At 43.6% G+C, this 14,646-nt stretch overlaps 1 protein-coding gene across 1 annotated transcript in view; it reads left to right on the forward strand.

Moving 5' to 3' along the window:
- Positions 1-1,885: 1,885 nt before the first annotated feature.
- Positions 1,886-14,646, forward strand: part of LOC144767141 (protocadherin gamma-A10-like) — a 458,767-nt gene continuing 446,006 nt past the window's right edge. The window contains exon 1 of the mRNA XM_078650735.1: positions 1,886-4,073. Coding sequence (XP_078506861.1) covers positions 1,992-4,073 — 2,082 coding nt within the window. The 5' untranslated portion in view covers positions 1,886-1,991. The remainder of the gene's footprint in view (positions 4,074-14,646) is intronic.

The following is a 14,646-nucleotide window of genomic DNA, read 5'->3' on the forward strand; positions in this document are numbered from 1 at the left end:
CGTGGCCCCCCTTCCCTCCTGGTCCGTCTTTGACCGCCGCAGCGCCAGATCTACCCGCCTGGCACCTGGTGTCACATCGCTAGCCCATAGGCAGCGCTCTGCTTGGCCCCAAAGAAGGCCGTGGTGAATGCTGCCCTGAATAGCACGCGCTCGTATTCGCCCGCTGTCACTCTGTCTAGTGCCTGCAGCAGCGCCCCTAATCTGGTGAAGTCTATTGGGCGCCTTGTGTCCTCTTTCTTTCCTTCCTTCCTCTTCCACCCCTTCATTGCGATCTTTATGTAGTGCGATGCCAGTGGGTTGTGTCCTGTTTCCAGCTTCGCATGGTGTGACACGGCTGCAAGGTGGGCTTGTGTCCATGACCTGGATTTGCCGTTCTTGTATGCCCAGCTGATGAACTGTTCTGCCGCCTTGTGCGTGGCGCTCGGTATGGCTAGTGAGTGTATGCCCCCTACTTTGAGCACTGTGGCTAAGTATTTTGTGTATCTCCTCGCAGCCCCAGGGGCCAGGGCTTGGGTGATCAGTTCCGAGAGGTCTGCCCCGCCAGCTTCCACAGCTGGGGCGGGAAAGGGGTCATTTCCGAGTCTGCCCTGGGGGCCAGCTCCCTGAATTTGTTCATCATGCCTCTGGACAGGGCGTCCGCTATCTCGTTCTCCACCCCTGGCACGTGCCTTGCTCGTAGGTCTATGTCGCCGTGCTGCTCCCCCCGCTCCTGTGCATAGGAGTATCATTGGGGGGAGCGCGCTTATATGCCCCTCCACCAAGTATGTCTCCACCTGGGGAACCCCCCCATTGGGGGGTTTGAATATCGCTTGCCCCCCCCCATTGGCCGGCGCGCGGCGGGGGAAGCCAGAAAACAGAGAGGGGGGGGGGAGCCCGGCCCTTCCGGGGTCCCCCTGCTTGCTCGGGAGACGCCGTTTTCCCGCACTTTGCTTTCGTTCCCGGGCCGTCTTCCCCCCTTTGTTGCCCTTTCGGGGGCTCGCCGTATGGTTATGGCGACGGCTCCCTAGCCCCTACGGGGGTCCGCCTCTGCAAAAACAGACGTTTAACTTCTATCCGTATACAGAAACAACCTAAGCATTGTAATAGTATATTGCAGAGGAAATAAACACCTGCGTTACTGTGGTTTTGTGGATTCAGTCATGTATTATTGCTTACTGTTCACGTAGAGGTTTTAAGTTCAAACCTGAATTGAGATGTCTCAGGATGCGTACTGAGAGACCTGGCAATATGTCACGGGCAGTCCTGATGTCGTATGTTCAGGCTTAAGATCGTTGATTTCGTAGAAGAGATGAAGCTAAAGTTTGGAGTAAACTGTTTTTTTTAATTCGGTGGTTTTTAATTGCCGTTGCAGTTATTAGTTATGACACCGAGTGTCGCTGTTCACCAATCTAACGGAGAGATTAAGCCAAATTCCAGCAGGTCACATGGTACACATGCAGCTCAGTGACGTTTTAGTCTAACGGTGGAAATAATCTTGCCTGAATGCTCAGAACTCCTCCGGCTTAGTTGGCGTCACCCCATTTCTGACCGTCTGCCCAAATAATAAGAAAGTCGTATATTTCATGCAAAAAAAAAACGTGAATTTATCTGCTATGCCTGAAGCATCGAGGCGTTGTTACTCCGAGGTTCGGACACCGAGGCGCTGTTACTTCGGGGCTCAGTCTTCGAGGCGCTGTTACTCCGGGGCTCCTCTGCTGCTTCTTGTTGCTCTGCTGACAGTCTGTGGAGCCGCTTCCGGGCAACTGCGTTATTCCATTCCCGAGGAGACGAGGAAAGGATCTTTTGTTGGGAATGTGGCTCTGGATCTGGGGATGGATACAAAGGAGTTATCAGAGGGAGGAGCCCGCATTGTGTCCAGAGGTAGGAAGCAGTATTTTATTCTTAATGTAAACAACGGACATATATACATTAATGAAAGGATCGACAGAGAAGCGGTGTGTGCGCAGCTTGCTGTTTGTCACATAGATTTGGAGATTATAGTTCAGCGCACGATGAAGATATATTCCGTGGAAATTGAAATTCAGGACATTAATGACAATCCACCCACATTCTTAACGGAGCAGACTGTGTTGCAAGTCATTGAGAACAAAGCTCTTGGCTCTCGCTTTGTGATGCCAGAAGCACATGACCCCGATTTGGGGAAAAACTCTGTTCAGGGCTATGATGTCAGTTTCAACAAACACTTCACTCTGGAGGTCAAGGAAGGGGAGGATGGAGTGAAACGTGCTGAGCTGGTGCTTGAGCAATCGCTAGACCACGAAGAAAATGTTTTGCACCAGCTAGTCCTCACAGCTAGGGATGGAGGGGACCCGGGCAGGTCAGGAACAGCGCAGATACTGGTCACTGTTATTGATGTCAATGATAATGCCCCGGTTTTCAATCAGTCTGTCTATAAAATTAAAATTTTGGAAAATATGCCAACGGGCACTGTCGTAACAACAATAGAAGCTACAGATAAAGATCACGGTGTGAACTCCATATTAACATATTCATTTACTAAAATCAGAGAGAATGTTATACTGAAATTTCAGTTGGATTCTAAAACTGGTGAAATATCCCTGATTTCCCCTTTGGACTTTGAAGAAACAGAGCGTTATGAATTTGAAGTTCAAGCTACAGATGGCGAAAGTGTGTCACGTTGCAGTGTATTCGTGAATGTTATTAATGTGAATGATAATCGTCCTGAAATCTTAATCTCATCTTTACTTAGCCAGGTCGTTGAAAATAGCCCCACAGGGACAACAGTTGCTCTCTTAGAGGTGTATGACAGAGATTCTGGAGAATATGGTGATGTGGTCTGTTCCATCCCTCCCAATCTCCCTTTTCAGTTGGACAAGTCCCTTGGAAATTACTACAGCTTGATAACGGATGGACTTCTGGATAGGGAGTGTGTTTCAGAGTATAATATCACAATCACTGCCATGGATAAAGGTACTCCTCCACTTACTAAAACCAAAACAATCAGTCTGAAGATAACAGATGTAAATGATAACCCACCATTGTTTGAGCGAATATCATATGCTGTACATGTCTCGGAAAATACACCCCCTGGGACATCCATTTTTACAGTCAAGGCAATAGATCAAGATTGGGATCTGAATGGTAAAATTATGTATTCTATTGTGGATGGGCATGTTGGAGATGTGCCTCTGACCTCATCCATCTCCATTAACTCTGAATCTGGAGTCATCTATGCGCTTCGATCTTTTGATTTTGAAGAATTTCGAGAGTTTACGATCCAGGTGAAGGCTCAAGATGGTGGATCTCCAGCTCTGATGAGCAATGCCACTGTGTCATTCTTTATACTGGATCAGAATGACAACACTCCTGAAATATTGTACCCATCAACTCCCACCGATGGCTCCTCGGGGGTGGAGATGGCGCCTCGCTCCTCTGAACCAGGTTATCTTATAACAAAGGTAATTGCTGTCGATGCTGATTCTGGCCAAAATGCTTGGCTCTCCTACCAGCTGCTAAGGTCCACAGACCAAGGACTGTTTACAGTAGGCCTTCAAAATGGAGAACTCAGGACTGCTCGACCCATTATAGAGAAAGATACCATGACACATGTGCTGGTTGTTTTGGTGAAGGACAATGGAGAGCCTTGCTTGTCGTCTTCAGTTACAGTCACCATAGTGTTGGCTGACAGCCTCCCGGAAGTTGTTGCTGATCTGGGCATCTTATCGTCTCCTGCAGATATTGAGTCGAACCTCACGCTGTACCTTGTAATTGCTGTTTCTGTTGTTTCCTTCCTGTTCCTGTTCTTTGTCATTCTATTGCTTGTCTTCAGGCTTCATGAATGGAGGCAATCCGAGTTCTCAACATCCTCTCTGGCTAATGTCAATGCACTTTCAACCTCCCATTTTGTGGGTCTAGAGGGGGTGAGAGCCTTTCTTCAGAACTATTCTCATGATGCATGTTTTACCACTGATTCAAGAAACAACGAAATAAATTACCCCAGTGATTCTCATTACTCACATACACCACTGGATAATGGGGTTTCTCAAAAAGAAAGAGCTGTCACGGTGGAAGATCTTTTAAATGTCGCCAGTGATGACCAACTACTCGTTCAGGTAAGATTCTTCAATTAGAATGCTGTGTTTTTCAGCTAAAACAAACCTTTTACTGTGTAATCTGCTGTGAAAATTATATTATTAAATATGTTGTTTCAGGGTGCTGTGCAATGTTTTTAAAAGGGTGCATAGCAGTAAGCATATAGTTGAAGACTTGTCCCGTTTGTGAATGTTCAGCTTTTTCCCCAGTTGAGCAAGAAACTCTCATTTTACTGTACATAAAAAAACTCAATGTAATTACAGGCTCCTCCAGGCTTTAATTTATTTAACTTGCCTATGCCTGTACCGCATGTTATATTGTGTTTAATTTAGGAAATGCTAGCTCTGCAGCTATAAGATCAGTTCAGTGTCTGCATTACACAGTGAACACTGTGATAAGGCACGCCCTGCTTGCCATACATTGAACAGCACATACTCTTTTTTTATGCCTGTGTCTCTTTGTTGTTATTGTCATTTAAAAATGTTAATCGATACACAAACCCACTGGAAGGAGAGAAGTCATTCATGTGGTGAAATTTGCGATGTGTTCTCTGGGTAGTGCAGGGAAACATCCTTTACAATGCAACTTTTACCACGCAGTGCCTTTACAACGCAGGTTTTTCAACGCAAGTCATTACAACGAATTGCGCTGGGGGCGCTCTAGGATAGGTAATAGTTTAATTTACTATCCAACACCTTCCCTACTATCCACGGGGACTGGAGTTGGAATAGTAAATTAAACTATTCACTATCCAGCACCCCCCAACGCAAGTCGTTGTAATGACTTGCACTGAAAAACCTGCGTTGTAAAAGCATGCTAGTAAAAAAGCATGCGTTGTAACAACGTACATCCGGTAGTGCATCTTGCATCATTTACATATTTCTCTGCATTGCAAACAATATTATTTTCTCCAAGCAGATTTGATGAGAGGAGAAAGTAGACTGTGCCGCTGACCAATCAATGGGGCAATACACCCTTTTGATTACAGTATTTTTAGAGGGGTGCTCCTAACTCCCAGTAAGGAGGAACAGAATCTAAAGCATTCTTCAGTGCCAGTGTTTACTTGCCTCTAAAAGGCAAAATATAAACAAATTACTATATCACAACATGATCCGTGCCTTCAGTTTCTCTTACTGTATCCATTGAGCTGTCTTGTAAAGCTGGGTGCGTAATATGGGCACTAAAAGCCTCTTCAAATTCGTGGGATAATCAAGGTTGAATTTACACTGTCACTATCACTAGTCATGTCTAGCCTCCCCTGGTACACATTGAGATTATCTTGGTTTCTTTAAATGTGTAAAGCTTGTTTCATACGTCCACGTACACAACAAATTTGATTGACTTATATATTTCCTGTTATGTCATCTATATTCGAAATGTATGTATAATTTTTGAAGGATTAGTTGGGCATATGGTTGGGTGCATGTATTTGATTAGTGAGCGTTTTACATGGTGGCTGCCACATTCAGTTCATGTTGATCCATAAATGTACACTCTTGTCCAGTGCCTGAGTCAACAGGGTCTAGTCATTCTCTGGGATCTCCTGCAATATGTTTGTAAACAGTGGAGATCAAAATGAGGGAGAGAAGGGCGTAGCCGTGGTAGATAGCAGTGTTAAGAAATAGAGGCAGTAGTAAGGAAAATAGTACTTACTTGCGGGCGGTGCAGGTAAGCACAGTGGAGCGGGCAAGTGGGAGGGAAGTCGATAGACAACAGAATACGTTTTATTTATTTAATTTCACCTATTCCATCATCTGTTGACTCCCCATCTCTGCTCCGCCCCACCGTGCTTACCTGTGCCGGCCACCGCTGTGTAGAACATGAACTGAAGAAGGTAGCCAGAAAAAAAAGAACAATTGGAAGAGTAGGCAAAAGAAAGAACATGAGGAAAATATAATGTAGGGATGAGAAAAAGAGAACAGTGTAAAAGGAGTGAGTAATTTGAGTAAAAGGATACAGTGGAATAAAGAAGGTGAGAGAAGCGGCAATAAAGTGAGAAGAGGAAATATGAGTAAGTAGTGATAGTGAAAACAAGAAGAATGAGTAGAAAGGAGAAAGAGAGAGAGAGAGAGCAAAAGAGCAAGAAAGTGAAGCTGAATGATCAGAATAAAGGAAAGGAAAACAGAGATAATTAGCAGAGGTTCAAAAGTAGACTTTCTAAGCCGGACACAAGTGGTAGAGCAAACTTATGAAATGATATCCGTGGTGGAGATTAGAAATACATTTATGGCTAGGAACACAGGGATATTTCCTTATGAAGATAATGTTCCACCTGAATTTAAAACAACTGCTGTTCTTAGGTTGTGTCCTTACTGCGTGCAGTATTCAAGAAGGCTAAGAAAATGGGCAGTGACAAGACGTCAATAAGACAATTCTATTACTAACCAAACAGAAGAACTTAAGGCATTCATACATGTTATGATATGGTCCAAGGGTTGCAATTGGGATATGTTACAGGGTGCCTCGCCTAAGAAAATGTGTACTTTGCTATGCTTTATTTGGGAAATCAAGCATAACAAGCACACAGGTAGGTGGTTCAAACATGTCCCATGAACATAGTTATTCACACTGTAGAATAGACAACAATTGGTTTTTGATTTCCTTATAAAATCGTATGTTACCGTTTATGCTACTGAATAAATAAATGGGGGCACATTTCTGTGTCTCCAGTTTAATGTGAGCGCACAGTTTCAACTGTCAGCAGTTATTTTCAATCTGACACTGGAACGGGTTGCAGTAGCTCTGCACCAGAACCAAAAGACTACAGTTAACAAAGCAGTGGTGGGGGAACGAAAATAATATTGCAGTTCAGTCATATTGCAATAAACCTAATAAAAGCAGAAGCATTTGTGCTGCCACTATGATAATATCTGATGTACCTGTTTTGTCTGGTTATCAAGTAATGTGTCAGCCTTTTAACCCTGCTAGGCAGCAGAACGTTCCTTATAAGCTCAGGTTTTAAAACTCTCAACATTTATCACATCAGATTGTCTTCCTCATCCCTAGATGTTTATGTGTGGCTTATTCAGAGGCCCAACAAGTCTCCAAGGGGTAGATTTACAATAAACTGGCGGAGCGCAGTGTAGCTCCAAAATTGCTAACTCCGCGCTCCATCAGTTAAAAAATGCAGGGATGTGCAGTATTCACAAAAATGTGGCGCACCCCTGCGTTTCCCCTAGCACCAAGGTAGGCACCCTTGCACTAAACTGTGTTGCAGGGAACGATTGTCCATGTGCAGGAAGGTGTCCCTTCCTGCACAGAAAGAATCCATAATGATGATTTGTAACTTCTGTGTGTGCTGCTTTGTGCAGCACACATAGAAGTTGCAACTCATCATTATTTAATGATTGTTGATGTGCTGGAATGGAACCCTTCCTGCACATGAACAATCGCTGGTGTCAATGTTGCTGTTTCTATGTGTGCTGCTGAATGAAGCACACATAAAAACAGTAAAAACAAGGAGAAAATAATTTCTCCTCGTTTCGCCAGGTTATGACCAGGATTTCCCTGGTCATATTTTTGGCACTGCCCCATACGTACACCACTGATGTAAATGGGGGGCAGCGTCAAACCTATGGGCATTGCTGTGAAATACCCACTGCAACACCCATTTCCCTTCCCTTTCATGCTAAGTGCAGCTTTGAAAGCGGCCTTATTTACAAGGTGGTGTTAAGCCACATTAAGTGGCTTAACGCCACCTTGTAAATAAGGTGAAGGACTGATCGCCACCAGAACTCCTTAAAAAGTGACGTTCTCGTGGTAATAACCCCATGTACATATGCTCCCAAGTGTCAAGAATAAGCTGCTGGTTTCCAAGCTTTCAAATGGAGCGCAGGAATATTCCCCTGGCTACCGAATCCTTGACTAACTGTGAAGGAACTCAAGTAAGGAGCCTTCAGATGCCTCTGGGAGGCCTACTTTTCAATATGGACATTTTTCCATAAACATTAACAGTGCTTCGAGGGCAGGATAATCCCTCTGTATTGCTGGCACAGGAGCATCCCTTCTGGTGACCTAGTTGTTCTGTGGATGGGTAGAGAAATGTGCCTCAACTCAGAACCCTGATGTAGATTTCCTTCTGAACGTTCTGTTGACATCCTGGGTAGATAGTCCATTCCACGCATGACTCTTGTCCCACTATTCTAACATCTCTCAGTGCAGGAGCTTTGTGTATTCATGAGAACTTTGACATTTTGAGACAAATACCTGGATCCGTTTCAATGCCATAACTTTCACTGTTATTATGTCTGCTAATCTGAACTGTTTTGAATACATTTTATGGACAACCATTTAATCTTGCCTTCCTGCCTTTTTGTCCAGTTTCCTCCTTATGAATCACCCTTCTCGAAACCCACTAATACATAGGCACACCGCACTGTCTCTTGTCTGTTTAGCATGATCCAGCCACGAATGTTAGTTTGCTTTAAAAAGTTAACCAAATGTGCACATCGTTTGAAGTTGTTCACTTCTTTCCCGTGACCCACTCTATTCAGCCTTTTATTGTACTCAAGATATATTTTTCACTTCATTCACATAGAGGGCCAAGCAACTGGATAGTTGGAAAGTTGACTAGAAAGTAAAGTAAAGTTGACTAGAAAGTAAACTTAAAGTTGATAACTGGAAAGTTGCTTCTTTCTTTTATCCAACAATGTATGCTTGGTGCAAATGTACTCAAACCATGCCAACACATCCACCCTGACGCTGTAATCCCAACTCTGTCTTTGGGCACAGTAAGCTTGGGGTCTGAAGATCAAAGGAGTTGCAACTTGCTTGCCGGCCTGTAGATGTAATTTTTTTAATTCACTCATACTTTGTGAGCCAGTAGGCCTTCTATTTTTCTTTGTCTTCCATCTTGGCTATCTGTTTCTCTCTTTCTTGGATCCTTTCTCATCCCCCAAATGCACTTTCTTTTATTTTCCCACCTCCTTCGCCTTTTGTCTGTAACTCTCTTCAGGCCTGACAGCCTCTCCTTTTCTAGGTTCTCTTAGGATTCGCCATTAGTCCTTTAACTCTCCTCCGACTCCTTCTCCCTTTGTTCAAGCTCCTTCCTCTTGAATTCTGCAGGTCACACAACAAAAGTAATTTGTCAAATTATGACGTATATTCCAAGTAGGTGACAGAGCAAATTTTTTCAGCAGCCAACCCACAATGCTTCGGACTAATTGCCACAATAAGTATTATCATTCACTGAGCACAGAAGCAGATTAGTGCCATTTCTGTGTTCAATGAGGCCTATATTCTGACCTTGCAGTTATCTTAGTCTCTAGTTCCTGAAGTAGTTTTAGTTCTTTCATTGCCACTCAGAAGTGGAAGCATCATTTGCTCGGCTCCTGGCACACTGGAGCTCAAATGCCATCGTTTTTATTGGAACAGTTGGTCTGTCTGATGCAGTGTACAGTGGTCCATGCCGACCAGTGAACAGCACCTCCCATACTGATCAGGAGTGTGTCAGGAAGGCAGTCACATAGTGATGCCAAGGCCATGCCTGGTCTCGCCAGAATGGCCGAAGAGTATGGTTCCTTTCCACATCACTTCTTTTACAGAGAAGAAAAAATATGTAATATTTGTTCATTTTTTTAAAAATATGGATTTGTGTTTTACTATGGTATATTCACATCATAGGCCTTGTATATGGTTGATAAAAAGATGTGTATTGGTAGAACTCCCTAACTTTGGCACCTGGTTCCTCGACCTAAACCAGTTTACCAAACTGGGAGAAACGTCCCTTATAAGACCTAGATATTGAGTTTGTACCCAGTTTCTCACACTTATAGATGTGGTTGTGGTCTTTCTTTCCACATCTCGTGCCATCGTGATCATTTTCAATCAACCAAAGCTGCTTCTTAACATTTACTTTAACATGACTCATTAACGCTCTACGGTTTCTTTGCCCATTTCCCCATCCGTACTGGACACAATTCATTCAATACATGCCAATACCCCCTCAACAAAGTAAATAATATATTCCCATTTGACCTGTTTGGTATAGTTTTGTAAGGCCACAACATACATCATACAACTATAGCATATTTGTTCTCACTCTTTGCACCCACTGAATCCAGTCCCTCGACAAGCTATTAAATCTCTCCATAACACCACCAGATTGTGTATTTTAAAGTGTTGTTGTCTGTTGTTTGATTCTGCGTCATGCCAGAAATTGACTCGTTTCCTGGCACTTCAGTTGTTCTATCCTAGCTCTAACAATACCCATCAGAAAACTCGAGATGGAGTGGATCATTCCACTGAGAAGGATCTGTGCCATCTGTTTGTTCCAAGACACAGAGAAGTCTTACGTTATGCGATGGCCACTCATTCCCTTTCTGATACTGTTTCTCTCTGCTGCTCTACCTGTGATTCAAATTTCAGCTGCTTAACTGCAGAGCCCAAGATTCAGGGGAAGCAGCCTAGAATGAATGGAGGGTGACAGCATTAGGCAGTTGATGTAAATGTTGTCGGGAGTGGGACTCACACTGACCTGGGCCCTCAGTTGTCTCCGTTGGTGCCTACATAGCCTAGATACCCACCGTTCTGCTTGATTATCTCGGGGCCTTCCTTTGAGGACAGACTTACGATTTTCCACAATAATATCCATAGCAGCTGGTATTCAAAGCTCTAGAATTGGACTTCCGTATTATGGTAATCATAAGTTCTGAGTCCTAGATCCCACCATTTGCCCACCAGTTGTTCTCTATGCAGAAAGCATGACTGCTGTTATTTACGATCCCTGATCAAGTCTCACTTACTTTCCTGGATGATTAGTTGGTTGAGTGGCTAAGATTTGGTCTCGAAGCTGGTTAGAGATGTGTGCTCTCATGCATTATATTGCATTCGATGTCACAAATAATAAATGTTACTGTCCAGTAATAGGAATGCCATTTCAATATTGGGCTGATTTAGGATTATCTGTGCCGGTCACACAACTGCTGGGGAGCCAGAGGCACAACCTCCTCGAGCACAGCTACAGAAAGGCCCGCATATTTAAAGGAAGCTACCAGGCCGCATGGGGTGCTTTCATTTCACCAGAACTGCTACCATCTGAGTGGGGTCTGCCTCGGTGACAACAGAACTGTCCCGTTCACCATGACATGACCGCAAGGTGGACCTGAATAACCAACTTCAAACATTGAAAGCAAATACAATTAAAGGGTCTGGCCGTGGTTTGCTCAGAGTTTGTTCCCGGTGTGCGGGGTACATTTGTGCTTTTTCCAGTCAAGTACATTCAACCCCACACGCTAAATGAAGTGGCAAGGGCATCCATTCATTTTTTGTGCCACCCTGAATTGGATACAGTGTTTTTAATTCACATTTGCGTAAAATGAGTAGGTGACATAGACGGCAGGCTCGAACACCAGGAGTGCCTGGCCTGTGGAAGTTATGGCTGTAAATGTACCTGTAGAAAGCAGTCAAACAGCATTTCTTATTATATTAGACAGCCGATTTCAGCTAAAAGAACTTAACACTTATCCTATTTCTCCTCTATTTCCTTGCAAGGCCCAATAACCGAAAAGATACCGCAGAAAGGGCTTGCCCAGTCTTGCACAGTAGTGTTTTGTATGGATAGTTTGAAGACAGCTGGGTGTTCTCTGGCTCCTGCCACCGACCTTGAGAGGAATTCTGATTAGGCTCTCCCAGCTGATCAATTGCAAAAAAGCTAGCTCAATTGGTGATTTTTCAAGTGGCATTCCCTTTTGTAAGGGTAGCCAGAGCATTAGGAATGCAGACACTTAGAACAACCAGTCAGTGTCCAAAATGCACTGTAGTCTATGGACCGAATGTGCATTGATTTGTGCACAGGTGCCTTCACAGCCAGACAAACATGTATGGAAACCAGGCCTTCTGTCAGCTGGCCTTGCCTGTAGTAGTGGTCCATGAAAGTAAATGTTGTGGGGCGGACAGTTTGAGATCTCTTGTCAGAAAAGATTAAGTCCACGAAGTGGGATCACTGCGCCCACTGGCTCACATAAACGTTCTCATAATTTCTTTCATCATGTGTTTTTGAGGCGCTGCATCCATTTCTCCACTGTGACCTTCCATCATTACAACATTCAGTCTCTAGGGCAGCTAGGGAGGCTGTACAAGACAACCTTGCTAGCTACCTATGCTGGAGAAAAAAAAAAAAAAACTTCCACGGGGAACATGCATTTTCAGGAAATAGCAGGTAGTCCATTGGGCACAGCTTCTTACCACCTTGTAATTGTTTGGTAGGAAATGGGTCAAATAGGTTGTCTTTTATCTCAGGGTGCAACACATGCAGTTTACAAGTTAGATTGAGGTTGTATCCAGAAGTTCAGCCGAAGAGTATATTGCAATCAACAGTCAGACTTCTTTCAAAAGTGAAAAAGTTGAAAAGAAATCTAAAATTCCATTTTTTTCCCCCTGAGATTGAAAGGTATTTTAATTGGGTCTTGAGTGGATATGTTTGGTCGGGGATCTTATAGGCACACAACGGAAACCATAATGAAAAGAAAGAAAAAAAAGGGTGCTGCGGGTTGGTGGAGGTGACCATGAAATAAAGGGCTCCTTTTAAAACCCAAGTGAAAATATGGCAATCACACCACAGCATCAGGACCCAGGGTAAGAGCTGAGAGGCTCCTGTGAGGGCATGATCCTTCTTCCAAGCAGCAGAAGTCATACATGTGCTAGGACTCACAAAGATGGTATTAGAAAATGTGAGCACATTGATGCTGGAATTGAATTTATACAGCGGTCAGTAACTACTCTCTCCCCTCCCCCTTGAATTACTGGAACTTTTTATACCGCACCCATTTCATATCGTTTCCACTTAACAGTTGCACACATTTACTCACCAGGCAGGTTGCTTCTTGATGTGTTCACATGAGGAATAACTGTGCGTTTCTAAGGAGCAGAGTCTACTCTACATCCACTCGAACAAAGCAAACTAGAAGCGAAAAAGACCAAGAAGATGCAGCTATGACAGGAGCACTAGACTTCCCTCCCCATGCTCTCCTTATATAAAGTTTTTACATATAGCGGAGGGGAGTATCTTGTCCGCCTCCCCTGTCCTCTGTTAGACGAAGCTAAACAAACTGGCATCTTTGGTTCACTGGCAGAAAGCAGAGCACAATGATCCCGCAGCATTGGCAGTAGAAAGACAAACGCGTTCTTTACACCAGTCTAGATCTTCTAATGTCTTTCATGTCTGTAGGACAACCACAGAGAAGGGAATTTAATTTAAATATTTGGCTTATTTTCTCAGTTTTTATTAATTGAAGTGTAAATGAAGAGATGATTTATTAGATTTCAGTGACGAGAATCCAATTCAGCCTTCTGATCAATTTAGTTTGTGTCATGATAAAGTTGTTCAGCTTCAGGCAGCTGATATCAGCTCACTGCTGCTTGTCCAATCAGGCTTCCACAACTGGCATTCCTGAGGTACTTAATCAGTTCATTTGACCAATCCTGTTGTTAAAGAGCACATCTGCACTAATTTAGGGGATGGAAACTCATAGGCAAGCTCCAACAAGGATACTCAATGTACATAATGTGAAGGCGAAGTCTTGCCGTGTGGTGTAGCTTACGTATATGACAACTCCTTTAATAGTGCCCACTTATTAAGGGGCAGCAGTCCTACAGGGATGTCATGGCCAGTAGGGCTGCGATGGAGTCAATTACTGCTATTATGTTCTTGTGAGATTAGAATGCATTTTTTAAAATTGTACTTTGTGCCCGTTCCAAGCAGGTTCTCAGGATTGAAAATGAATTGAAGAAAGATGTTATTTATATTTTTGTGGATAATAAATGTTGTGAAATTTCCTCATCAGATTTATTTATTTAAACCACCTGTTATACATTTAGTTGCCTTGCTAATTTTTAGGGAAATGTGTGCAGTTAAATTCAGTTTTGACACTCTGTTTTCACAGATGTCTAGACGGCACGTAATGGCACGCGTTGTAGTGACATACAACTGGAGGACAGAGATGGACGTGTGATCAAAGTGCTGCAAACCCACTAGGGGGACTTGAGTTTAAGCTTCGTCCCTCTCTGTCTCAAACAAGTAAAGGATGATGAGAAGCTGACGGCTACTACAGAATGGCTGCAAAGTAGAGAACGTATTGGCGTTGGAGAGCTAAGGTGCTCTTATAGGCCGATTTACTGTTTGTTACTATTAGTTTTCCTCTATAATGACCCAGTAATTGTATAGCACCATAACATTCCATAAGTTTTGATATAAACTTTGGAAAGCTCTCACAGAATGCTCTCAAGGCCTCTGTAGGTTCTGGCACTTCTCCGCTGTGGTCATCACTACTGCGGTTTTATATTCTGTGTTTCAGCCACTGGCCTCAGCAAACATGACCTTGCTTGTCCTCAGCTATTTATAAATTACCATTCTCTCAGTCTCACTACCCAGAGCCAGCAGTGGGCTGGTATATTTCCATAGTGCTTCACGTTCACATATTCGCACAAACTTCTATGCAGCTCTGAATTGTGATGTTGGTAGTGGTGTGGTGGTACTCTTCTGAAGTAGGCCATTGTGGTGTATCATGTTCTATATTCAATACATTATTCACCAATCCAGTTTCATTTTAGACAACTATTCATAGGCAGCGTAGTCCCTTTTTGGTCTTTTCCCCT

The sequence above is a fragment of the Lissotriton helveticus genome, chromosome 7 (genome assembly GCF_964261635.1).
Source record: "Lissotriton helveticus chromosome 7, aLisHel1.1, whole genome shotgun sequence".
In the NCBI taxonomy this organism is placed as follows: domain Eukaryota; kingdom Metazoa; phylum Chordata; class Amphibia; order Caudata; family Salamandridae; genus Lissotriton; species Lissotriton helveticus.